The following is a 27,709-nucleotide window of genomic DNA, read 5'->3' as shown; positions in this document are numbered from 1 at the left end:
TGCATACTGTCATCTTATTAAATCACCGTGGCAGGTTATTAACCCATCTAATTATCTAATGTTTGCACTAGAGCCTGATAATAATGGAAAACTGATTCACAACATCTTGATAGATGCTCCCTAAATATTATCTAAACGTGTTTCCGTTTACCATTTTTAGTTTATTATCTGTCGTTTCTTCTCTGATGTATTGTATCAACATCAGAATTTTTCCCTCCATTCATACTGAATTATCCCTCATGTTTATCAATATCATTTGTCTCATCATGGTTTTTTAATTTATCTATCACATCGATGACATCTAATTGACATCGAGCTAGAAATTCGAGGACTTTAGTCTCGTAGTTGAACCTTGTTACTGTTGATACAGTTTCTACGATAGACGTAATCAGTACAGAAGTCAATGAATGGTTATTGCACACTGATTATAGAATATACTTCGGTCTTGCAGAAGGGATGAATGAAGCAGATTGATTATCAAATACGTTAAACGAGGGAATGTCGAGACGAATTTGTCTTGAGCGAAAGGTCAGATCAAAGTACCCAAGTACAATAAGTTTGAACGAAGAGTTATGAATATGGATGAAGCGAAAACAGTATGCTGGGATTGTGACAAGTGGAACGATGTTGTGCTGTTCCAGGAAAGAGGCGTGATTTTATAAATTTTAAATGTCCTTAAAAATAACAATTGTTTATTCTACTTGTATCCAGAGAAACTCATCTACAAACAAAAACATTGCTTTACCACCATCCATCAAATAAAAGACTGTCTTTATTGCTTATTTTTGACCAATTTTACGTGTCTTCGTTGTACGCTAAATATGTCGCGCTATTTTGGCCTGGCGCCATAGTGTACACGACCTTCAGTTGCCTTGAAATTGTAGTTCAATACGCATTTATAACTTGAATAACTTTTTCTGTGGTTTCACTCTTGCGGAGATTTTTTGTGATATATTCTGTATGCTGAATAAGAACCTCTTCAATCTATACGAAGTTTATATCAAACTTACCATTATTTCTTTATAATCGGTCCTATATATGTCATATAGACTGTTGTGATCAGCGTCAACTTCTACAGGTTCCTGATTAGAATCATTTATTTTTTTACAAACTCTTTATTGCACATAACATTAATTATTTATATATAGTCGAACATAATTAAGGAAAATAAAATTAGCAACAGCGGACTATGGCCGTCTGAAATATTTTTTACTAGACTGTCGTATCTTCTAATTATCAGTCTGCTGGTGATGCACTTCTCGACATCCTTCTTAATTTCTGACTCCATCTGTCACAAATTGTGTTAAATATGTCCATTCCTTATGACTTTCCATATACTAATTACTTTCGTTTCACAATACTAATTAATAATAAAGTAAACTAACAATATTTAATTAATAATTCCATAAACGTATGTAACAATATGGATTAGGTTCCCCTGGAAAGGCTGCGAAGATCAGACGGCAGTAGTTTCATGTTAAAACCTGATTGATAGAACTCTAATTCTGTACGTAATGTGTCAATCTAATATATTAACACTAACATTTTAATGTATTCTTTATCGTTAATTGCCAGTGCAAAGTCTAGAGAAAACGATTAAATGCCAATGACCAAACTTGGAAATGAGATAGTAACACCCGTGTGTGAAATGCTGTTTAAAATACATTACCTAAATGTAATATATTCACGTCTTTATCTCATACGGGGTAGACAGTACATGATCTCGAATAGAATGCAAGGTAAAAAAAAATCCCAAGCTTATAAGCCCCTCCCTTGATTGACTTCTACAATCTGCAATTTGATTATATGTTTTATTCAAATTATCATTATCTACCCCGCAAGGGGTAAACACGTGGCTATATATAGTATTATCATTATTAAACTATGGCAGTAGTTTTAATATCTTGGAATTGTTCCATGTATTGACTGAAAAGAGACTGTTAAGATAGGAGAATGTGAGACGGGAACGTTGGAAGGGGAAGGCCTAGGCGAATGCACTTTTATCAAATCGGGGAAGTCCTGGCAAAAGGTCATGTCTTGAGTACCAGAAACCGCGACGAGCTTGTATGACGAGAGTGAGAAAGTAGATAAAGTGAAGGAAGTATGCAGGGATCGTTGCAAGTGGTAATATGTAGTCTCTGGTAAAGAGGCGTGACTTTATGTACCTATGCATTCATGTTGGCATGTATGATTGAATGTTTTAACCAAATATTTTTAGTCGCTTGAAAACATCTGACGTTCGTGTAAGCCATCAAAATTTACGAGTACTAGTTAGCGTTATGGAATCACCCGCTGTTAGTCAGACGTTACGTTATATCATCGCTTCTGTATTAGGATGTCTAAAATATGCCTGTAAATTTCCACTTGGTGAATTTTGGTCTCAATCTCAGTGTATACCCGGTTGCATTTGAAAGATTTCGCACAAAAACGAGCAAGCTCACCCATAATTTAGCGAGTCCAGAGTGCCTGCTACCTGACATCCCAAACCACCATACCCACCACATGAAGTTTAAATATGAGGGTGTGCTATGGGGACACAAAAAATGCCATGACTACGGATAATGCACACATTCTGGTTGATAAACGTAAAGAACTATGATGGAACGGCCGTATTAGTCGCATGATCCCTCATATATGTGTCCTGTTTTCATTCAAAAGTAAGTAAAGGTGCGACTTGTACGTAGAGATTCAATCAAACGAATCTCGCATTCCATAGATAACTGTTATCATCTTATCGTATTCGTTAATCACATCGTCAAAATACCTGGCGCCTGTTAAATTATGTAACTAGCTTTTGCCCTCTACTTGGCCCGCGTAAATTTTGCATCATCTACAAACAGCGACAAATTTAACGCCATCTACAAAAAAGTGATGAAATTAGCACTATTAATAAAAAGAGACGAATTTAGTGCCACATACTAAAGAATACAGGTTTTTCACTACTGTACAAGCATAGTTATTCCCGGGATGAAAGGTACCCTATGCCCTTCTCCAGACTCATTATTATACATATATACGTGATATTTCAAAAAAATTAATTCAGTAGATACCCCGTGAAGAGGTATGTTATAAGATTGAAAAGCTACTCCATTTTTGTCACGGTAAAGAATATTTGGATTGACAACAAAAATTTAGACGTATTCAGGCTCTCACACGGCGCCGTGACCAGTGAGTGATGTATTTTGAGATGAAACGTCTTTGCCAAGTTTCAATTACATAAGTGTTCTTTTGTTGTTTCTTGAATATTTTGCGTTTTTTTCATCACTGTCATTTGACGTAATGCAAGTCATCTTAATCACAACTCCAATAATGTCAATCTTATGAATGAGAAATTAAGTTTGTTTGTTTTGTTACATAGTTATACCACTGAATCGATTTTTATGAGGCTTGGCATAAATATTGTTTAGATCTGAGAGAAGGACATCGATTATTTATTTGGGAATCCCTGTGGGTACGGAAATTTTAAGTTCAACACAAGCGGAGCTGCGGGCAAAATCTCGTATGTGATAATTCATTTACGTCCTTGTTCAAGATGTATTTTGAAGCAGGAAATATACCTTGATCGCTAAAGTTCATTCGTCTAGGTTTCGACCTTGAATTCGTCGGGCATGCGCGAGTTTGATAAAATCTGTTTCGCAATAAGTATAAGACTAGGTCAATGCACCCGGTAGTTATTGTTTTTTATTTACAAATAGCTAACAACTGGTGCTACAGTGAGTATCAGAAATCTACAGCCGTCTTGACTAATGGTGATTAGACAAGATGGCTGTAGATTTCTGATCATGATCTGATCTAACCAGAAGGTTGGTAGTTGGTGACCCATGGGCCTACCAAACTTCTAGTTATACTAGCTGAATCGTGAGGGGAGCGCTGCTAGATAACTAAAGAGATTTTGTAGAGAGTCGAGAAAGGTTCGCTGTTGGAGAGCAGCAGACTCTTTCTTGACTTCCTAAAACATCTCTTTAGTGTCCCTTAAGTTCTGTATTACTCACTCTCTATTCAAGAGTAGGCTGACGATCTATAGAAGACCGTTAAAACTTCACTAATTCATTTCACAGCGTGGAAATAAAACGTGTAAGGTACCTACAACTACGACGGGCATTCTAAAAATATTAAAATGTCTCAAACTTTTAGTATTTATACTTTTTATCCCTTTGTATGGCTGACTTCCATTTCGTTTTCTTCCTCCTTGTGTTAGTCTCGATTACATTCTCACCTGGAGAATAGGCCTTTGACCATGGATCAGGTTTTAACACGAAGCGTCTGCCTTCTGACATCCGCAACCTTTGTATGTGAACCTGACCCATATTGAATCATGGTTACGGCTAACTTCAAATATACATACATATGGTCACGTCTATATCCCTTGCGGGGTAGACAGAGCCAACAGTCTTGAAAAGACTGAATGGCCACGTGCAGCTATTTGGCTTAATGATAGAATTGAGATTCAAATAGAGACAGGTTGCTAGCCCATCGCCTAAAAAAGAATCCCAAGTTTGTAAGCCTATACCTTAGTCGCCTTTTACGACATCCATGCGAAAGAGATGGAGTGGTCCTTTTCTTTTTTGTATTGGTGCCGGGAACCACACGGCACTTTAAATATTATTGTGATTATTTCTATCTATTTTCTATAAGTCTGCAAAAACTTGCTCTGTAGTAGGTCAACACACTCTAAGCTGTAGTCGTATATCTAATCGGAGTTTCTTTATCCTCATTGTTATCTAAATAATGTCACCATGGACACAACAGATCAATAGATAAAAACAAATCTGATTTTGTTAGACCTGAATTGAGTTTCCTTGTATTATAAACTCTTTTTATAACGCATTTTAATGCTTTACCAGTAGCGTCGGAATTATCCGCGTCTAAAAATCTGTAGTTATTTTTGGTTGAATTCATAAAATTGCTTGTCAAATTCTTAATTCATTTGTGTGTCCGTTACTCTACTCTACTCATTGGCAATAAATTTGTCCATTTCTGAATTGTTTTATATTCAGTTAAATCAATCACTGTATTGCATCGTTTACAAATACGATACCAGGCTCCTATGGCCCTATCCGGCTCGAAGGACCAAAGAAAGTTGATACCCAAGCGGATGTTATATCTCATTCATTCAATCATTTCGCATTGTTTCGAATCGTCAACGAATGAAACGACATTTGCGCGATGTTGTCTTTTTTTAATATTCGTTTCATAATGATTTTATGTCAAACGACAATACTTTTCACATACCTAGTTGATTTTGTGTTTTGATAAGTTATGAGAGAATGTCAAGATATTTTGAAGGCCTGTTCGGCGCTTTACTGGGATTCTCGACTATGAAATAAGTCCCTTAAGTTCTGTATTACTCAAGTTAATCGCGTTATTACTATTTATAGTATACGCGCTTATCTCACAAGAAAAATTAATCAGAATTCGCAGACAGTTGATAATGTTATAATTGCGTATTTCTGAAACGATAATGAAATAGAGTAGGTCAATCGATTTTAAAATGTAATAGTGTGCGAACTTTAAGGGCATTGCCAGCGCATGACTTTGATCAATCTTGGCGCCATTTAAGAGATATCATACTAATATTGCCAAATGTATATAGTACGTTTCAAGGTTGTTTAAAATTTATGGGCCTAAGTTGAAGGGAGCAAATCAGCTTTGTTGACAAATCATCATTCTCCTGGTGTTAGTCCAAATTGTGTCCTCACCTCTCTCTGGAAAAGAGCCTGAGGTGCACTTAGGTGCGTTACTACTAGAGACTCCCGTTTGACATGTGCACTTTTGCAGGGACCCTAATCTGTATTGAATCATGGTTACACATCCAATTGTATTAATGGTTGTTGATGTTTTCCTTCACCAAAAGATCATTGGTTAGCATTTCGGAAATGTCATTGGAACATAACCGCGGTAAAGTTTGAAACTCCTTGTTCATTACGCTTTTTAATTCGGGCGGCATAACTGTTGCACCACCGATCTTTGACATCTGTTGAACTATTAATCCCAAAAACAGAGAATCCAAGTTCAAATCCATGACACACTTGTTCTGCGTTATTCCTTGTGACAACACCTCATGTGACTTACTTTGTAAATAAAAAACTAATAGCTTTAACGCCTAACAGTCCTAGAGTCACGCGCTAACGTTCGTGGCAAGGTGCCATACATAAATAGCTCTGGACGAAAACAAAACGTACATCGTGCATTCCTTTCAGATTTGATTAGCGGCTGTAATTAAGTTGCGTGAGATAAACTGCACGAATGTATTTTGTCGAAGCAAACTTCAATCTTTGTAATCAGTCTTTAAGTGGATTATTATTGACAATACGTTTAACGTGTTAATTTTTATTTATTAACACGTGTTTATCCCTGACGAGCAAGACAGTGTCTAAAGTTGGAGCCTAACCTTTTGAACAAATTAAATGCCATCTAGAGCGACTTTGATCAATTTTAATTCCTCCCATTAAACGATTTTTGTCTCGTGGCCATACCCATTTTGTCTCACTGTTACTTGTGAACTAATTAACTCTATGGTTCATGGTCCCACTACTTGGTGGTACTAATGCAATAAAACTGTATTTAGATTAAGGATTAAGTGAGGTTTTTGTCAAATCAATTATCGTATCTGAAGGGAAATTTAAAAAAAAAACGCTATTGCAGAATTTATGTATTAATGTTGTAAAGATAATATATTGGGCGTCAGTCAAGAATCGACAGAAATACAATTCAACTTCATTATAAAAGAAATTCGAAATGTTAGATAATGACATTATCAATATTATCAGGCATCGAATTCGGTCATACATAATTACTAATCCTGTTAAGAAATTCGCCGGCCTTGCCAAATTATATAACACACACGTACGATTTATGGAATGATCAGTCAGATTGTCACTTTGAGAATTTGAACTAGAATCTTTAATTCATATTATATGGATATAAATAATTATATGAAATTATATATTTTCTGTTTCTTCAACGTTGTTTGTTTAATAACACCAAAAACCCCAAAGAACCTTCGTCCTATAATTTTAATAAATGTTTTTCTTAGTTCTGTTTTAAACCAATAAGGCATCGCTCTTTTTCTTTGATTTCATCCAATTTATACTTTAGGAAAGCGCAATGATGGATAAATATTTTGCCGACTCTTATAGTTGCCGCTTCTTCTACACATGCGTTTTGGAAGCGGGAGTAGTTATATTATGATTTAAGTGATGTGACGTCAATTAGTGATACCTTGTATCCAATTTTGAAAATAAATCTATTATATTCTAGTTATCTGTAATTATGTACGTTTTAAATCGTATCAACAAAATACCCGAAACTTCCTCATTTTTGGGGATACCAACGCTTAGTCACAATATATCAGCGCACTGTATAGAATTTGGCACAGCGTTCAAAGTTTGTCAAAAATAGCACACAATAATACGAGTTTTGCGATTTCTCATGACCGTCAACATGAACCCACTCACTTTATTTCTGGTTCCCGAAAACAACTTTTTTTTGGCCGTGGGAAAGCCAGTTTATAAATATTGAATTTACTTTTATTTAAAACACTTTATCTGTCATCGAATTCTTCAATTTTTATGTCTTCTGAAACTATTTTTATGTTAATATTAGTAGAAACCTTTTGTTTTCATTCCAATATAAATCAGTTTTATTAGCTTCGGTATTTTTTTCTAACAGTAACAGCTATATCATATAAATCTAGGTTTTCCTTAACTGTTTATCCGGTTTCTTATTTAATTCAATGATCAATGCAGAATAAGTACTAGTAATTTTTACCAACTGTCTAATCTCTCACCAATATCCTAACTATAATTACCTATAGAAAAACGTTACTTATTTTCTTAATTTTTCTCAATTCCAGCCAGCGAGTCGTGAGAAGATGATGTCCCGATCTGCGCTGGCCCTCGCCGCCATTGGCCTCGGACTTTCCACTTTCAGCGTCCGCCAAATGATCCTCAACCAGTCGAGACGAATCTAAACCAACAACCGTTCTAGAAAACTCTAGAACTTTTACCAAAGTCTCGATCAACGATATACATGGAGATAAAACATGTCAAATAATCTTTCATGTATTCTTCAGGGCGTCGAAAATATTATCTGGCGTTTAAATTTAGAACAACGCCGACAATGCATTTGACGCCTGGCGTATTATTTTTTTAATTTGTTTTAAATTTATTGTTCTAGAAAAATTGCAAAGACATTTTAAAATAAGTATGTGAAAAAATGTAATTTATTTTTAAATATTGTGCGAGTGTGTAGTTTAGTATTACCCACCTGTCAAACGGATTTCCTTTTTAGCTAAGTTTAAGTATTGCGTGGGTGATTTTCAGTTAGCATGAAAGATTGTGTGAGACCTAACGACCGTCTGAATTGTGATGGAAGCCAAATAAACGTTAACATTATCAAACGAAGCTATTTGTTTTTTTAACCCTACCAGCTTTAAGATAGTTTTACAGCGGTGGACGATGTTACAACCTAAGTGATGTTTATTTAAGCTTAAGGGCTAGAACACTAATTTCACAATTGTTTTTGTTATAAATTAAAACACAAGATGAACATCCATAGAATAGAATAGTTTTAATAATGTTCCCATCACGTGTATACGCGGTCCATCCATGTGGACTAGTTAGCTGAAAAAGTGATAGTCCCTACCTATGTGTGTGGTCATCTTGACGGTATACATTATATTTTTATAAGAAACGAAGGTGGTTCCTCCATTTTGACGTCAAGATGGAGGAACCACATATCACAATCGATATTTTTGAATTCTTTGAGGAACAAACTTTTTTGATATAGGTACCAAAAGGTACAAACTAGGTACTAAGAGCTGGTTCGACAATATTTGTGTTTTGCGAGGTGGCTCCGTCATCTTGACGTTCATTCATAAACACCTGTCGAAAATCGGCCCAGAAGGATGACCTCCAGAAGATGAGGATGAGGACCTACAAAAGATTAAAATAAAAGAAAAAAACTTTAATCACAATTTTATTCATAATAATATAATGCAAGCACACAAACATAACACGCAAATGCATAAAATACTTAAAAAATGCAGATATTATCTTGATAAAAACAAGACTTTCGTCAATAACGAAATTATAATATCTAAATTTAACAAAACATCTTAACATTAATCCTTACATTAAAAAAAAACATTCGAATTTAAAAAATAACTAAGTTACAGAGTACCTACAAAATTTTCTCATACAAATATTGGTGTTAGACTAGTTTTAATAAAAATTAGTTTTAAAAACAGGTTCAACTTGTGCTGATATATTTCTTATCTATGTTACAATGATACAACACATTATTATGCCAAATTACAATAGGTACATAACAAATCTAAAAGCTACCTTTATAGTCTACACTAACTTTATGATTTATACTTTTTAAAACTACACCTAAACTCAGGGTATAAGTACTTTGAGAAATCCTAACCTAAAGTTGTTCGGGTATAATAAAACGTATGGTACCGGTATAAGTCCGGTACCGTTAAAAACTTTACCGGTATTCCAAACCCTTATGTCTGCCCAAGAGACCCATATAAAACTAGACAAAATGAAAGTAAACTGTTATTTCCATCTGTAATATACCCGACCCTGGATTTAGTTACAGAAATCTATGTTATTCCTAAAGAGATTGCAAGTTGAAGAACTTCTAAATACAATAGAATTGTCACTACGTAAATTAAAACATACTTCAAAAATGGAACACATTATACCTACCAGTAATTGATAATAGATATTGGAATAATTTATGACAAATTTTGACTTTAGAAAAATTAATTCAAACTAGACCTAAGTATTTGTGTCCATGACCGTTCAATTCGAGAAAAAGAAATATTAATTTAGAATTACAATGTCAACAATAATTCAACGAACGATCCAATTCAAACACCACACTAAATTAAAGTGAAGTGAACTACGGCTTATTTACAGAAATCTAAAAAGAGTCCATTTTATATTGGCTTGATCTCTATGACAGATGTCAATTGTATACATTACATAGTCTTACTGTCCTTTTCGCACCTACGTCACTGTTATCGTTCCATCCTGCTGTCACACAGATCAAGTTACATTTTATAACAAGAAGCAATTAGTTGAAGGACAAGTTATAAGTTTAAAATTGTTAGTTGAGGGTACTTTCAAGGCCTTTTGAACACAGTTGAAATGTCCTTGAAAACCTCGCGCTATGGCCTCTTGAAGTACTGCTCGTCCACCCGTTTGGCCAAAGCTACCAAAGTCTCGTGCCTTCTCACAACTTCTGCTAACTTTCTGCAAGGCAGGCGGGTGGTAATGATGGTGAACACGTGGCCGAACACAAGGGCGTCCAGTTCTGTGGGACTGTGAAGGATAAAATTATTATTACTATCTATCTATACGTCTACATTGTCTACGAGATTTAGTTTAGGAGATAGCGATATCCTTAATATGTATTTACTTGCTAAAAAAACCCTTTTGAGTATTGTAATCTACGACTAATGCCAAACCTGCCGTTAATACAAACTAGTCACGTCTATATCCCTTGCGGGGTAGACAGAGCCGACAGTAAAGACTAAAAGGCCACGTTCAGCTGTATACTTTCATGATGGAATAAGTATTTCTAACGTTACACGTTTCTTAATACGGGATATTCTACTATAATAACATATCTACCAACTTAAATAAAAGTAAAATTGTTAGTAAATATGTAATTTTGCTACGTTTCAATCTATAAAACACTCACATTAACGATTGTCATTCTGCCGAACGTATCAAAATAATGAAACTTGTAGACATTCCAAATTTATTTACAAAAAATGATAAATAAAATTCAGTTGTAACAGATATTGTAAAATAATATTAGTAAGTAAACTATAGTACTTTATATAGTATCTAAATAAATTTCAATCATTGTAAAATCAAAGCTTCAACGATAAAAATAATGGGAGATTGGGATCGTAATAGGAAAACAATATGAAAGGATTTTAAAATTTCCTGGCTCAATTCTAATAAGAAATTGATTTAATCATTCAAAGAATCAATAAATTTACGATAAGAACCAAAATAGCACTAAAACTACATAAAAATAAAGTATGAGACCAGCAGTAAGGGAAAATTTATATTAATTCAATGAAACCGAGGATCAAAAAGATAACGATGGTACAAAATAATTAAATATAAAATTCAGTCAATATCCGCATCAATGTGGATGCCGTAAGTATTCCTTCTACGAAGATATTTCAGCAGACTCTGCACGCTCATTTCCTCATCACTTGGCAGCTTCAAAGTAGATTGAGACGCTGTAGATGAAGTACAATTGAGCGAGAATACTACAACATACATGCATACATACATATAATCACGTCTATTTCCTTTGCGGGGTAAACAGCGCCAACAGTCTTGAAAATACTGATAGGCTACGTTCAGCTGGTTGGTTTTATGATAGTTTAATTCAAACAGTGACAGGTTGCTACCCCATCTCCTAAAAGAATCTCAAGTTAATAAGAATATCCCTTAGTCCCCTTTTACGACATCCATGGGAAAGGGATTGAGTGGTCCTATTGTTTTTTCTATTGAAGCCAGAAACCTGAGGCACCTATATTGTACAAAATAACAGCTATGTATGTACCAATACGAATACGATGAAAGAACTCGTGATGAGGAAACCTTCATTCATCAAGACTGGTTGAGTACGCATGATTCGATATGGGCTGGGTTACCCCTACAAAGGTTTCGGAGGTTAAAAAGAAATCGCTTCGTGTAAAAACCTGACTTACTTAATCCAAAATCGTAGTCATAGGCGTTACTACAGAAAGGTAGTATCTATCGGTAAAAACTATCTCTGTTTCGCTTTTTATTATGACGTGAAACGGGACGGCGATAGCTATTCGCGCGATAAAAAAGGCGTCGCGCGTGCAATGCTACAGGGGCAGGACTAAAGCAAGAAGGATGATGAATATAGCTACAGATGGAATCATTTAGTCACATTTTAAAAATAAATTCATTTGATACAACGAAATTAAAAAATAAAAATAAGAAAGAACCTGATAGCTTTGGTGTAGACAGAGAATCCGACTTAGCAACGTAAATTTTAGATTTGCTGCTGCTTTTACTAACGTTAGCTCCAATAGTTTCAGTTTTATTGACGCTGTAGATGAAGAATTAAAAATAAATAAAACAGATTCGGATAAAACTTAAGAAATTAGTACGAGGATAATTAAAGATTTTAATAAAATATTTTATTGTTAGGTCAAAATGTGATAAGATCAAGTTATAAAACTGCTCCTGATAGTTCTGTTTCTTATTATTTTGATCCACCAAAGTAAACTGGCTAAGAATAACTCTATAATCTATCCAGCAATAGCTTCATCAGTCACGAACCACAAATTTATAATTTGCTACTGAACCTAAAGGATATGGGTCATTTACAACCTAAATGGCTCCAAATTTATAAACTACGATTCTTTATCGGAGTAGTTGCGAAGTACCTAATTCAGGGGCATAAAAAAATCTGTGTAAAGAATTTTTTTTTTTTTATTTCAGATATTAACAAACCTTGAGTCAGTCACATCTACAGGATCATCATTTGTCTGAACTGCAACTTTATCCAACTCGGACAACAACAACTTCTCATTGACAATACCATCGCTATCGCCCACATTAATAATTTGTATCACATCTTCAGAATTTGTAACAGAATTCGTTTCCGATGTAGAAGAATCAACACAATCTTCTTCGATTGTGTGCAAATAATCGTTCTTTTTATCGAGTGGCGGCGTAAAGATGGAATCGTCATCTTTCGGACTATTGATCACTTCGAAATCGCCTTTATCATTGTAAATAGTGAATGTTTCATCAATGGATATCTCTTCGACTTTATCTAAGACGTCTTCTAACATATCTATTATGAAACAGTACCGCGAGTCGGTCGGGTCGATGTCCTTAGTGTACTCGCATGTGATACCGCCTTCTTTTGACGTCATTATTATAATTTGTTTTGAGGCGAACGGTTTGAAACCTAGAAAATTTATATGTCGAAATATATGCTCGAAAAGGTATGCTAACTAAAATGGCGTTTTCCATTTCATCAAGTCAGATCTATCCAAAAGTAACTGATTTATAATAACTAAGCTATCTAACGAACCGTGTGGTTATCGGGACTTTAGAATAGGACAACATCTTTCCCATGGATGTCGTAAAAGCCAAATAAACTTGGGATTCTTCTTGTAGGCGATGGGCTAGCAACCTGTCACTAATTGAATCTCTATTCCATTGTATAGCTGAAAACATTCTATACAGCTGAACGTAGCCTTTTAGTCTTTTCAAGACTTTTGGCTCTGTCTACCCCGCAAGACGTGACGACGTAAAAGTAACAAATTTAAAGTTGCTAAAGTATGTTATTCAATTTTATAAGTTATCAAAATAATTGAAGAGCATTATCCACTAATCAAAGTAACGAAGAAAATTTAATAACAAAAAACAAATTTAACTACTAGAAGCTACACAATAAACATCATGTTATAAATTATACTGTAAATATTGTGATTTCTATGATTTTCTAAGGCCGGATTGACATTACGAAATTAGTGGCTTAAAATTAGTTTGATAAAACTAATTTGATCTGTAATATCACGTGTAAACGTTCAGTTTTACAATGCATGCATTACTTTTGGTAAACTGGAGTAGTTTCGTGCTATGCGCATATTTTTTGTAAAACAAATGTCATACAACTAATTTCTTAATTTAAATGCGTCGCGACAGCGCCTGCGCAGAGTGGACGTTTGGTTTTTTTATTATTATAGCAGACAAATACGCGCCAAAAAATGGCTTACCAACGTTGGACATTAGATAAAAATATACAAGTTTCACATGAGCTTCAATTTGTTTCACGAAACTAGTTTTATCATGCATGACACTTGTTTCGTAATGTAAATCAGGCTTAAGAAATATAAGTACCTACATGAAATCACTCTACCCGTCCCGACCACTGATCGTGATACATCCCACTTAGAACATTTCTACCCTACTTCCAACAAACTAGTCATACCGAACACATCCCTATGCACATTGTCCTTGCTCTGATTTTTGATACACAATTTAGACCGTCTGATTCTTGTGCTGCGCTCGGACACGGTCTGAGTGGGGGACAGCCGGCGGCGCGTGAGTTGAACCGCTTGCGTTATCAGGTATTCCTCTTGGGGCTAGTGGTGATGTTAGCATAATATTAGAGACTGGCGACCCGCCCCGGCTTCGCACGGGTAGCATTTATACGTATTATGTAACAATGTATGTGTGAAACCTTCCCCTTGAATTACTTATTAAATTATTTTTTGCTAAAAGAAAACCGCCTCCAATCGATATCCCCCTTGTATTAAATCCGAAAAATTTCTAAAACCTTCTCCTAAGTGTTATAAACCGCATCAAAATCGGTTCAGCGCAACGTGAGATAATCGCGTACAAACATACATATATATACATACATATACATAAGCATATAGTTTCCAGCAACCGTCACATAATCTACAGTCTATTAAATATAGCTTCAACTCTTTGACAGGTGTCAAATGCATAAATTTTAATATCTATCTAATTTTGAAGAAAGAAAGAAAGTTATCCTTCTATCTTGCTGTCAAAAAATTGTAATAATCATCTCAAAACCTTATCAGAATACTATTTATAAATATACCTAGGTATTAAACGCGCAAGTAACGTACCTTTCTTTTATCTCGGACATTAAGAATCATGTTACAATTACAATGACATTAAGAGTCATGTTACATCATCATGTTACAATGATCCGTGGTAGTCGCGCGCGTTTAATACCTGTATTATTTTAAAAATATACTAACAATATCACAAAATAATCCACTAACCGTCAACTCCATCTTTGTCAAGTTCTTCATTCTTAAAATGTGTCTCAATAGAGAACTAGTGATAGGTTTTATCATCAGAGCCGCTTTGGGTCCATTGGCAGAGAGTATAGCTCGCGTGTGACCATAGACTAGCGCGTCTAGAGGTGTAGGACTGTGGGAAAGAGATGGGAGATTGGACAGGTTAGGAATGAATGAGTGAATGCATACATACATATAATCACGTCTATATCCCTAGCGGGGTAGACATAGCCACCAGTCTTGAAAAGGCCACGCTCAGCTGTTTGGCTTAGTGATAGAATTGAGATTCAAATAGTGACAGGTTGCTAGCCCATCGCCTAAAAGAGGAATCCCAAGTTTATAAGCCTATCCCTTAGTCGCCGTTTACGACATCCAGGGAAAGAGATGGAGTGGTCCTATTCTTTTTTGTAATGGTGCCGGGAACCACACGGCACTGAATGTGAAAATGAAAAAATGAGTGAATGAATGATTCGATTTCGGCTTTTGGCAGAGTATAGCTCGTGTGTGACCGTAGACTACCGCGTTTAGAGAAGTAGGACTGTGGGAAAGAGATAGGAGATTGGACAGGTTAGAAATAAAACACCAGCCGCTGAATTATTTCACTTATCAGTGAATGAATGAATGAGAGCGGTTTTGGGGTCCGTTCGCAGAGAGAAAAACACGCGTGTGACCATAGAATAGAGCGACTAAGGGAATAGAACTGCGGGAAATTAGATAGGATAGGTTACAAATGAATGATTGAACTAATGAATAGATATTGGGATTGTATAAGTTGATATTGATACAAACGAATGAGTAAATACGAAGAAATAAACATCCACAGAATGACAATCATCACCGTACATCTTAACCTAACAGTAGTTCATATAAATCAAAATCAGTAAATACAAATTGTCGCTAAACAATGGAACCTCTCTTGTGTACACACCTTTTAGTGTAAAACTTTGACGTAGTTTAGTTTCAGTATTTATCAATAATAAAATTTCGAACTTATAATTAAATTTACTAAATTTACTACTGATTTTAGAGTGCACCGTAGCGTTTATATCTAAAATGACGATTCACAATAAATATACATGTTCTAAATCTATTTATCGGGTGGTACTTACGTTCCGAAGAAGAAGTCTCTGTCACCGAGTCTTTGGCTCAATGAATTACAGCATTGCTCCACCTGAAAAAAAAGAGGGTTATATTATTGGTAAAGTGAATGCGTCGGTTGTCGAATCGGTAAGGTGCTCGGTTAAAAGGCACAAGTTCAAATCCCACATCGGCCATGCACATAGTCAATGACTATATTAGAGGTTATGTACCTACATTAGTTTTATTACTAATCGATGTTCTTACGGTGAGGGAAAACATCGTGAGGAAACCTGCACATTCAGGCAACTGGACATGTAACCATGATGGAGCTAATACGATTTTTCTTTCCTTATTTAATATGTTTCAACAAACGAAAAAATTTTGCTGAATTTTCTCCAGCCTTCTGGTTTATTTGCTATTAGATTACGTTCCCCTGCAAAGGTTGCGGAGGTCAGATGGTAATCGCTTCGTGTAAAAACCTGACTCACACAATCCAGGTTCCATGGTCAAAGGCATACCCTTTGGTTCCTCAGAGGAACCCTCACCTCTCTCATCACCACTCACCACTCTAGAGAGGAACTTCCTATCCAGAGTGGTGAGATTGCAACCGGTACTAAAGCCAGGAACAAAGAAGAAGACTTACATCAGCTAAAACTTGATCCAACGTCTTGTCATGCCAATGCAATGCTTTCAAACGTTTCGCTACTGCGTTCCTCTTGCTCCTAGTCTGCAACCAGCCTAAAGGCCAGGGGTACACCGACGAGTTGCGCACTTTGGTCACAGCGTTGAATGTGTCTTCGTCTATCCAGGATATGTACAGCTGGAATTGTGATAACACTAGTCATGACTGGTTCAAACTTAAGTACATATATATGTCGCAGAGAAATGAGGATATCAGAGATTTCACGAAATTCCTAGGTATACCTAGGTATACCACGAAATCCTGCGACATATATACATACATACATGCATGGTAAAGATATGATGTGTGTGGTCCTATTGTGAAGTGCTGGAAACCAAAAACTGCATTGGACATTTAGCAGTAGGTTTAATTTTGAAACCAGTTCGTGCACCAATTCCGATTTCGATGCGATTTCAATAAATCGACATTGTTTGTAATATCTTTATTGTGCAGAAATTTATACAGTTACAAGAAATAGTAAGTAAATAAAAAAAAATAAGTATGTGGTCACCATAAAATTACATTCTTTTATGGTGGTTTTCAGTGGTCACGGAGCTACTGAAAACTAGCATAAATGTAACATGTTTCGAAACGTCCGAGATAAAATTAACGTACGGGGCATTTCACGTGAAGCGGACAGGCAAAATAGGGTGAGGTTCTGGATTTTGTTTATATTCTGGTTAGTTATACTCCTAGCAGATATGGAAGTGCACACAAAATATTTTTTTCGTCCGAAGCTTTTTTGCCGAATGTGTGTGATTAGCATACATAAAGCTTAAATTTAATGCTAAAGAAATAAAATAAAATTATGTCGAAGTTGCTTGAAAATCTATTTGAAATCTTCATTTCCGGTTTACTATACGAAAATAAAATCAAAATAAAATCAAAATATATATATATATATATATATGAGTCTGGAGAGGACACGGGCTATGTTTCATCCCGGTAAATACAAAAGTTCCTGTGGGATTTTCAAAAAACCTCAATTGTTTTATAGATGGCTTAAAAATCGCTTTCTGTGCCTCTAAATGGCGCTAAATTCACGCGGGCGAAGCTGCGGGTAAAAGCTTTCAATTTATAAATATAATATATTAGAATAGAATAGATTTATTTTCAAAATTAGATACAAGGTATCACTTATTGACGTCACATAACTTAAATCTAATTATAACTACTACCGCTTCCAAAGCGCATGTGTAGAAGAATTAATTAAAATTAAGTTCTGGGAACCACATAGCTTAACACATACCTCAGCATTAACCAAAACATTCGTAATCAAGCTCATGTAAGCCCTCATTTCAGCCTTCTCCTCCGTGGACAGTCTTCCACAAAGCGAGACTCCCTTGTTAGCGGCGAACTGCACAATTGGCTCCAACTCCGACACCACGAACGCTCCGCACTTGATGAAGGGGACGCGGCCCGAGGGTGACATGAATTCCGCATTCCAACGCATCTCCACTTCGAAAGGGAGGTTGCACATCTGAAATGCAAATTTGTTTATTTCTTTTACGGTGGGATTATGACAGCTTTCTAAGTGACTAGAGAGCACCCGCGGCTTCGTCCGTGTAGAACGTTTTTCTCGTTCCTGCGGAAATTTCAAAAAATCCCTAATGGACGTTTCCAATTACAATCTATCTTCATGCCATGCAAGTTTCAACTTTATCGGCTTAGTAGATTTCGAGATATCGTGATGAGTTAGTGTTGTGTGAATTGAGAACTCCTCCTCCTCCTTTTTTTGAAGTGAGTAAAAAGAAACCATTTGGTGCTAAAACATGTTTCTTTTTCATAAAATTTTGTCTCATTATCTTTCATCTCTAAATAAGATTAATCAGAATATTTTCCCTTTATTCCTTACATACCTTCAAGAAAGCCTGGACGGCGAGACAACTCGCATTGTCTGGCAGAAGGATTTGCTCCACTTCGTACGGCTGGAACAGTTTCACGTCGTTCGGCCATGGCTCTTGAGCTGAAAGCAGTTAGCTAACACTTAGTACTGTATTTTTTTTTATGTTCTTTTCCTGTGTATACTTGATTTACATATAAAGTATACATACATACATACATAAAATCACACCTCTAGGATAGGGTAAGGGTAGGCAGAGACTACAATCAAGTATACACATATTTAAAATTTTAGTTTTCTTGTTATATTTCTATTTACAAAGTGACTGTTATTTGCTTTAGTGCATTGAAATGTTGAAAGTTCTTTAAAGTCTTGTATAGGTAGTTAAAAACAGCATTTCGGAATATTCCATTTTCTGTGAGACGATTTGGGAATTTAGCAAGTATTAGTTATTTGAAGGCAAAAGAGAGACAGTAGAGATGTACATTAGTTTAAATACTAACTGATGCTCTTACGGTGAGGGAAACATCATGAGTAAAACTGCACATTCAAGCAACTGGATGTACTAACACAATCAATTAGGGTTTTTTTTTTATTATTTTTACTTGTTTTAGCCTAAGGTTTATTTTGTCACATATGTTTTAAGTCTTTCTTTAGCTTTCTAGTTTGTTTGCAATTTGAAACAATTCAAACTAGTTGGCTAATGTTTTACTTGTTTTGAAAACACAAATGGTTTATTCTATATTCATATTATATTAAATTAAATTGAATCATTTGAAATATCTGTATTTGCATTGGGGTAGCCTTCTGGCTTATTTGCCATTTGATACAACTCAAACCAGTTGGCTAATGTTTGACTTGTTTTGAAGTCACAGATTGATTATGGTTAGGTTCCCCTGAAGAAGTTGCAAAGGTCAGACAAATGTTGCTTCAAGTAAAAACCTGACTCACCCAATCTAGGATCCATGGTCAAAGTATCATCCTGGTCTTCTCTCCAGAGTGGTGAGGATGCAACCAAGACCAGGACAATGAAGAAAGGAGACAGTGTTAAATCAGTATATGATTAATAGTGTTAAATACTCAATACAATTAAGTGTAAAATTAAGATTAAATTATTTGTTAATTTTAAGCATTGAAAGTAACAAAATAAAAAATAAATCAATTTTCACAGGGATTGGATGAAATTATTGCGCTCCACAACATGCCAAAGTGAGCGAATTTCTTTTAACACAATTAACATGTTTTATATTTCCATACTTCTGAAAATTTTCGAAAGTTGCATATTAATTTTTTAGGTAAGATTTAAAGTTTTTAGGTTAGGTTAATAATTTTTCTTGTTAATTTATTTAAAACTATCCGAGCACACACGCACACAAAACCCATTTTTAGGAAGACTCTTTTTATCACTACAGCAAAAAGGGTCAAATCCAATTCAAAAATACCGAAAATGAGATTCTTTTCATCCTTCATATTGGTAGGTTTCCGAAGTTTTCCGTTGTGATAGTAAGAAGATGCAGTGAATTGAAGTTAAATATTGCACCTGGTGTCTAAAATTTAAGTTTGTTTTTAAAATAATGAGTCAAAATAAAATGAATACTACAAAATAAAAATTATATAACTGGAACATGAGACACAATTTGTAAATTGTTTCTTACCGTTCAATGAAGTTATTATAGAATCCTTAAGATTAAACTCAGGCATTATACTTGAGAAATTGTTAGCCAATCAATATGTAACAACAGTACGAAAGTACCAAATTTTCTTTTCCATAAATTAGCGACTGATTTTCAAAACAGGAACTCCGAATGTACCTAACTTTGAAGTTTTAAGGATCATGAAAAATCTAAACTGACACTGACAGTGACAGCTGAACGATAGTTAATGTCAGTAGTTAAATTTGTTTTCGTCCTGTAGTACTTCATACCAGGCACAGGCATGTAGTACAGGTAGCTAGTGTGTTTTAAATTATTGTAATGTCCTTGTTAAGTTCGCGAAACTCCAAGGCAAGAGTCAAGACCCACGCCCTTCACCAGTGTACACCACACTGTTGGTAAATTGATACATTTTTGATTGATAAGTACACCCATCAAAAAATGCGCAATCAAACTTTCTAAGGATTGCAACTTGAATACAGGAAATCAAGAAGCCGATAAGATTGGTTGAATGACTCTTAATCCCCATTAATTGTAAATTATAAGGAATAAAGTGAATATTTAAAAAGAATATATCTTCAGAGCTAATCAAAGAAAATATGTACCTCTATACATAAAGGATAATATCGCGGGAATATTTAGAACAGGACTACTCCATATCTTTCCCATAGATGTATTCATTCACGTCTATATCCCTTGCGGGGTAGACAGAGCCAACAGTCTTGAAAAAACTAAAAGGCCACGTGGTCCTTTGCTTTTTTTATTGGTGCCCGAAACCACACGGCAGTAGGCTAGCAACCTGTAACTATTTGAATTACCTACAATTCCATCGTTAAGCCATAGGGCCCTTGCAGCGCGCCTTGGACTCTGTCCGACGGATCGGACGTACCTAGTTGGCGCACGCTGCGCAGGACCATACAGAGCGCGACGTATTGTCACTGTGATTGGCTGATGGCGTGGGAAGTTAGTGTAGTCACCACAAACGTGACCTTTTAATCTTTTCATACACGTCTACATTCCTTGCGGGATAGACAGACCCAATATCGACCCCATCGCTTTCAAGAGGAATCTCTTTTTAAGCCTGATCCTTGGTCTCCTTTGACGACTTCTATGGAAAAGATATATAATCTTTTCGAAGCGTTATTTATAAAGCATCAGTGTTTCAATCATCAGGTACCGTCATAGCGCCTTACTTGAGACAGTTTTGGAATTCAGGTGTTTATAAACTTTTACTGTGTCAACGAATAGTGACAGTATTCACATCTATAATATAGTCTGTACCTTTTTTATCCAAAAAATGCTTCCCCAAGCCCATAGGTACATCACAGATTTTTTATTTTTTTTATTTTTGCTGTCTCATGTTACCATCATGAAGTGCCATAATTGATACACCACACAAAACATATGAAAGTATCATGAATAGAATTTAAATGAATACTTGAGACAGTAAAAAAATTCAAAAACTACATGACCAACTGAAAATTTTTTTTTTGGGCAGCTGCACTAAATTTTAAGTACCAAAAATGAAACAAGTTCCGTATAGCTCAATTTTTATTAATATTCATTACAATCAGTTTAAATCAACGTTGTTCGCTTATTTGGCAATGCAGTGAAAACAAATAGAAATACTTTTCTAAAGTAAAATAAGGAGAAAATAATGAAACAAGAATTTAATCTTACATAACTCAAAAACTTATAACAATCATACTCCAATATTTTCATATATAGTGGGTACTATAGTAACTAAAAAAATAATACACGTTTTTGGTAGCTTTATAAGCTAATCATTACAATAATTAAACATTACAAAAATAATCAGATAAATCAGTTTCTAAAATGAGACGTTTCAAGTTGACTGCATGTATCAAATTGACAACACTTAAGTGAGTACTTGAACTTACAACTAATAAACAATATTCTTCAGTCTTAAAATTTCAATCAGTCTTCATTAATAATAAGATTTGGCTTTATATTACTTACATTTACATTGAAACTGTAACGACCTCTTTTCAACAATACTGGCTTAACAACTGATATAATTTTTTGAGAGTCAACAGTCATAATATCATCAACAGGGGGAAATACATAAATTCCTTTATTTGTGCTTTTTCTCAAAAACTTACAGGAATACTCATTCTCATTTAATATTTCAGTTATCTGAGCAAAGAACTCTTTTACCATTGGTTTATTTTTAAAGCCATCATATATTAAGTGAATTTTTACAAAGTCATACATTTTTACAGATACTTCAGAAGTAGGTTCGGTTTCTATATGTTCATTCTTGGTTTCACTTAAAATTTGTTTCAGTTTCATTTTAGCAGATTTGGAGGATGATGGTTGCTGTGTTGATTTAAATACTTTTGGCTGCGAAGTTATATCGTTTTGATCTTTAGGTTTGCGTTTTATATCAATAGATTTAGAGGTAGATGGTTGCTGTTCTGGTTCATATACTTTTGGTAGCGTAATAATGTCGTCTTGATTAGTGGAAGATAATGGTTCCTGTGGTGATGCAAATACTTCTGGCTGAGTAATTACATTATTTTGATCTTTTGTGGAAGAAGACAGTTTCTGTACTGATTTAGATATTTTTGATTGCGAAATTATGTCCTCTTCACCTTTTGATTTTTCTCGTGATTTAGAGACTCTTGGCTGGAAAAATATATTTTCTTGATCTTCAGAATCTAAATATACATGTTTTCTTTGTTGTTTTAATTTAATGTTAGGAATGATATTTGATTGGGTTGTGGTTTTTTCTATCAAATTATCGAAATCTTGTAATTCAGATATATTATCACTATCAGATGTATCATGTACAGAATAATTGCTAGAAACTGTAGTATCCGTGTCTTCTTCACGTGCTGTTTTCGGTTGCGTAAATAATGGATCTGAATCTATGTTTACTTCTAAATAATCTTCTTCTGCATCACAAATTCCCACGTCTACTTCTTCAATATTTTGAGTATTTGAAGGATTTGTAATATCGGAGACTGTAAGGCTTTGACCTGCCGAAGCTTGCAATTTTTTCTTTCTCACTTTAAGAGGAGCTGATGTATTAAGACGACTTTCTTTTAAAAAACTTTCGAATGCACTCGCCCATTCTTTAGATGTGCTGTTATTTTCTGGAGTTTCAACGGGAAGCTTGGCCAGAACTGTTTGTTTGTTGAGAGGGCAAATCCCAGCTGCACGAAACCCTGACTTTAAATTCTCTGAAGATGTCAACAGTTGATCTAACGATCGTTTTAAAAGTCGCGGAAACTGATCTTTGGGAATGCAGCCCCTGGTTTTCTGCTTCCATTCTAATAAGGTTTTTCGCCATATTGCTTTAAGTGGACGGAAGTAAGCGACATCAAGCGGTTGGGTTAAGTGTGAACTATTTGCAGGGAGAAATATGAAACGAATATCTGATTCCGCACATTTTTGTATAACCTTTACAGACAGATGACTTGCCAGGTTATCTCCTAGTATTGCTTTCGGACCTTCACCTACCGAACTGAAATAAGGTACAACCACTTTGAAAAACCAGTCTTCAAACGTTGTACTGTCAAACCAACCGCTTCTTGTTCGATTGTAGAATGTATTAGCTGGCCCTCCTCTCAACCAAGAATCGTAAAGGTGCTCAGCCTTATATACGACATATATTGGTAATAAAGCTCCTGATGCTGATCCTGCAAACATAACCGATGTGCTCGATTTCGAAGCGTCAATGATATTTTTTGGACTTTTGAAACCTCTTCTTACTAATACTTTTGTTTTTCCAGGGTCGTCGGTAAAGTTAGTTTCATCAAAATTCACAATTGCTTCTGGTTTTACTCCCTCCAAGCTAATCATTAGATTATCAAAATAATCAGATATCATTTCAGGATTAACAGCAGCTCTTGCTCTTTTAATGTTTTCACAAAACTTGTACGAAATTTCATGTTTGTTTCGGTCTAAAAATCCTTTCAACCAAAATCTTCCTGGCAAATTGTTCTTAAATCTAGGTTCTGTCTTTCCCTTCGTGTCAAGGTATTGCTTCACAATAAGCGTCAAGTCAAAGGCTGTTATAGGAAATCCCCATTTCCCGCAAAGAATTAAGGCTTCTACAATTATATTTTCATCTTCATTTGAAAAAACTGTGGGTCTTCCAACTTTATTCATATGCTTACAACGCACTTTTCTCTGTACAGTGGCTGGTGGAACATTATATTTTTCTGCAGCTTTTCTAATCGACATACCTTTTCGCACTGAAGCCACTGCATTTTCAACCGCTTCATTGGAGTAGTTACGGTATGGCCGTGACCCAATTTTCTTTCGATACCTTCCCATGTTCTGTCAAAAAATCGAAATGAAGATTTAGGTAAGCCCAAGATAATTGTCTTTCTTGGCAAATTTTCTTGTCAATTATTTTACCCTTCCATTGAAATCTTCAAAACCATAGTAGACATGAAAATTCATTACATACACCACAGATATAAAAACATTACATTAAATGTAATGTTATTATATCTGTGACATACATCAAAAGATAATTTTTATAGGATTGATTAATAAGAATAGAACATTTTACACCATTGTTATTTTTATGAAAAGATTATCCATTAATCGCAAAAAAAATCCTTTTCGTTCACATTCATATTATATTTAAAATACTTGACAACAAGTTTACATGAATCTATGGTTTCTATGATTTCATTGAAATATTAAATTTTTGACAGAAAAAAATGGCCGCAAAACGAGCTTTTAATTAAAAAGAAAGTTTTAACAATTATTAAGCCATTTTGAGACATAGTAAATAACTTGAGACAGTTGGTAACTTGAAACAGTAGGTAACATGAGACAGTAGATAACATGAAACAAATGTATCAAATTACAACCACTTCGAAATATTTTCATTTGGAGTGGCACACAAGCCGTCGTTTTAACTTAAAATTCACGAAACCTTTGATAGTTTGTAGCTAAATAGTAAGGTTAGGTTATGCAAAGACCAGATTTTGACAAAGATCAACACAGATCGAGTAACATGTGAAGTTTTATGAACCACAGAACTTAACAATTTATTGTGAAAACTTTCAACTCTAATTATTCATAAAATAGGCTTGAAAAGACTTACTTTAGTTATTATTTATCTTGCACACACTTTTCTCCTGTCGCCATGACACTTGCCAGCAGTAATGTTACCATGTGTAAAAAAATATGGGTGCGTTCGAAAAAACCAGTTATTTGTATCAAGTTAACCTGCAGTATCAAGTAAGGCACATTGACGGTAGGTAATTTATAAAGCATCTTTTTGAGACTGTTGCCTTCACAAGTTGACTCTATCCAACCCATAGAATAAAGACAAAAATACGTAGGTATGAATTAATTTCTAAAATATCTAGAACTTAAAGAATGTCTTATTCATTTCTAAAGTATCTAGAATGTCTTACCCATTTGTATAAGCTTCGTTATGTTATCACCAACGCACGCCACATTTTTATTCAACAAATTGATGCCAAATGCAAACTCTTCGTCGTCGAAAAAATCAAATGGCCTATCTAAAGGCTCGGCCTGTTTCGCGTCCGTAGACAAATTGGACTTGGAAATGGCCAAGTCTATGTAATCATTGAATATGGCCTCGCCGACTCTGCTCTGTGGCGACGAAGATCTCGGGGTCGCCATGCGCGATTTGAAATTCCACTGAGACGATAATGTGCTTTTTAATTTGGGCTCTTTCTGTTCATTTTCCCACAAATTGTATACACTCATCACTGATAATTTTTAATAATGTTATATGGTAGAAAATGTGATAGGTTATGTCAAGAAGACAGCATTGGATCTTAGAAATTGAATAAAAAAAGGTCAGAGGTTATAGGAAAATATTTGTGTTTTTAAAAGTCTGGTAGGAAAAGAGGCCTATCTTTTTGAGTAGGTAGGTATACTTAATAGGTTAGGTGCACATATTTAAAAACATTATATTTATATGTCTGTGTCTTCATATCTTTATAAGCTCTACTGTAGGTATTTTTTAATTCTTGTTAATTTTTCATCATATAACGTTTTATCCAAAAATATTTAGGTAGATATATTTTTTGGAAAGCAGAATCAATCCTAGAAATAAACGCAAATTTTACCGCTCCACACGTACTACAAATGTCTCATTAATCCACGTTCATAGTTGATCTTAAGTAATACGAACGTATTATTTCTTACTTGATAACCAGTTACGAGAATGGAATTTACTTGTCTTTTTGTAACTATTTTCCCTTTGATTCACGAAATTGTATAAGGAGTGTCAAATGTGTAAATTGTACAAGTTGGGTTTTAACGCAATGTAAAGTATTTGTATAATTAGTAAGAAATTAGTTCCATTGTGTGAAGAGACAATAAATAAACTTACTTTCGCATTTATAAATATTAGTTTGGTATAATTATCTTGTCTACCTTTCTTCACATACTCCGCGATTAATTTTAGAAAAAGGAAAATTATAATTGACTGTCACAACAAAGTTTGGAATTCAAGGTGCTGGATAAAAAATAAAGCGATATCTACAGTTATTACAGGGACTAGTAATATTTTATAATAGGTACACAGCTCCTTTTTTAATTATGTTAAAAATTACATATAAATCAAGTATAATTATTTGAAGTAAGGAGGTGATTTTGCTCGGCATTGGGTCATAATTAACTAGTAAAAAGAAGGAAAATATAACAATGTAATTTGCAACCGTTATTTATTGTATAATTTTATTTATTATCTTCTTAGCTTATCAATAAATAATCGTGGACTTAAAAACCTTGCAAATTAATGAAATAGCCTTATTTAATTAAACGTACAAGTTTTACACTACAAACTTCCTACAAATAATAATTACAGCTTCTGACCGCAGCTTTACCCGCGCGAATGAAGCGCCACCTCCAAAAAAAATTCGGGTTTTTCGCAAATATCTTCTTCTTCGAGGCCCAGATGCATTCTCACAACTCTGAAGAGGAGTCCGGGATTAAGCTCTTGACCATGAATCCTGGATTGGGTGAGTCAGGTTTTTAGCGACTCCCATCTGAACCCCATAACTTTTGCAGGGGAACCTAAACCGTATTGGATCATATGGTTACAGATCCAGTTGCCTGACTGTGCAGATTTCCTCACGATGTTTTCCTTTACCAATAAAATATATGAAATACAATGTATCATGTAAAAATTTAAGTGAATCTATTATTTTCAAGAATTGTTTACAATTTCAGCCGGCTCTATTACAATTTAGGTATGTTATTAGGTCTGTGATATAGGCTGGTTGCAGAAGTTTTCGTGATATTGTCATTTTACAATGTAGGTATTCTGATAGACACCCAATTATACATAAGAATTTGTGTTCTGTTTGCATTAAAGGAGTATAAATTATCGTTAGGTTTGATTGCACATCGAAGTTCGGATAGGTACTTATTAAAAAACAAAGTCAATTCAGTTTTTAATCATTTATTAACTTCATAAAATGTTAGATTCAACTGTGCGGGATTAACCGCACAGTTAATATTATGGCTAATTCATAAATAATAATAATAAATGCATTATTTCCAACTTTATGAAAACTATTTACAATAAAACCTAAAATAAATAAATGGACGGTCAATTT

The 27,709-nt window shown here is 34.7% G+C and overlaps 3 protein-coding genes across 6 annotated transcripts; all 3 read right to left on the bottom strand.

Moving 5' to 3' along the window:
- Positions 1 to 8,986: 8,986 nt before the first annotated feature.
- Positions 8,987 to 20,299, bottom strand: LOC106129477 (metaxin-2). 4 transcript variants are annotated; one of them, XM_060952664.1, is made up of 7 exons: positions 19,914 to 20,039; positions 18,488 to 18,594; positions 17,878 to 18,108; positions 16,590 to 16,766; positions 15,976 to 16,037; positions 14,849 to 14,999; positions 8,987 to 10,337 (listed from the first exon to the last, which is right to left on the bottom strand). In XM_060952664.1, exons 1-7 carry the CDS (start codon positions 19,939 to 19,941, stop codon positions 10,074 to 10,076), a joined length of 1,020 nt encoding a protein of 339 aa, XP_060808647.1. In that variant the 5' UTR covers positions 19,942 to 20,039; the 3' UTR covers positions 8,987 to 10,073. The 4 variants fall into 4 exon arrangements, with proteins under 4 accessions (XP_060808647.1, XP_060808645.1, XP_060808649.1 ...); XM_060952662.1 differs by lacking the exon at positions 19,914 to 20,039 and adding an exon at positions 20,127 to 20,298 and having other exon boundaries at positions 8,988 to 10,337; XM_060952665.1 differs by lacking the exons at positions 8,987 to 10,337; positions 19,914 to 20,039 and adding exons at positions 13,508 to 14,176; positions 20,127 to 20,299.
- On the bottom strand, positions 10,368 to 13,284 carry LOC132903748 (uncharacterized). Its single transcript, XM_060952667.1, has 2 exons — positions 12,531 to 13,284; positions 10,368 to 12,123 (listed from the first exon to the last, which is right to left on the bottom strand). The coding sequence occupies exons 1-2, from the start codon at positions 12,956 to 12,958 to the stop codon at positions 11,958 to 11,960; spliced, it is 594 nt and encodes a 197-aa protein (XP_060808650.1). The 5' UTR covers positions 12,959 to 13,284; the 3' UTR covers positions 10,368 to 11,957.
- Positions 20,300 to 21,339: 1,040 nt separating the features above from the next.
- Positions 21,340 to 25,375, bottom strand: LOC132903747 (uncharacterized). The gene is made up of 2 exons (XM_060952661.1): positions 25,213 to 25,375; positions 21,340 to 24,431 (listed from the first exon to the last, which is right to left on the bottom strand). Exon 2 carries the CDS (start codon positions 24,426 to 24,428, stop codon positions 22,062 to 22,064), a length of 2,367 nt encoding a protein of 788 aa, XP_060808644.1. The 5' UTR covers positions 24,429 to 24,431; positions 25,213 to 25,375; the 3' UTR covers positions 21,340 to 22,061.
- Between the last annotated feature and the right edge of the window lie 2,334 nt (positions 25,376 to 27,709).

Source organism: Amyelois transitella, chromosome 29, assembly GCF_032362555.1.
Source record: "Amyelois transitella isolate CPQ chromosome 29, ilAmyTran1.1, whole genome shotgun sequence".
Taxonomy (NCBI): domain Eukaryota; kingdom Metazoa; phylum Arthropoda; class Insecta; order Lepidoptera; family Pyralidae; genus Amyelois; species Amyelois transitella.
Note: the sequence above shows the minus strand (reverse complement) of the source record. Positions and strands in the feature narration are given on the sequence as shown.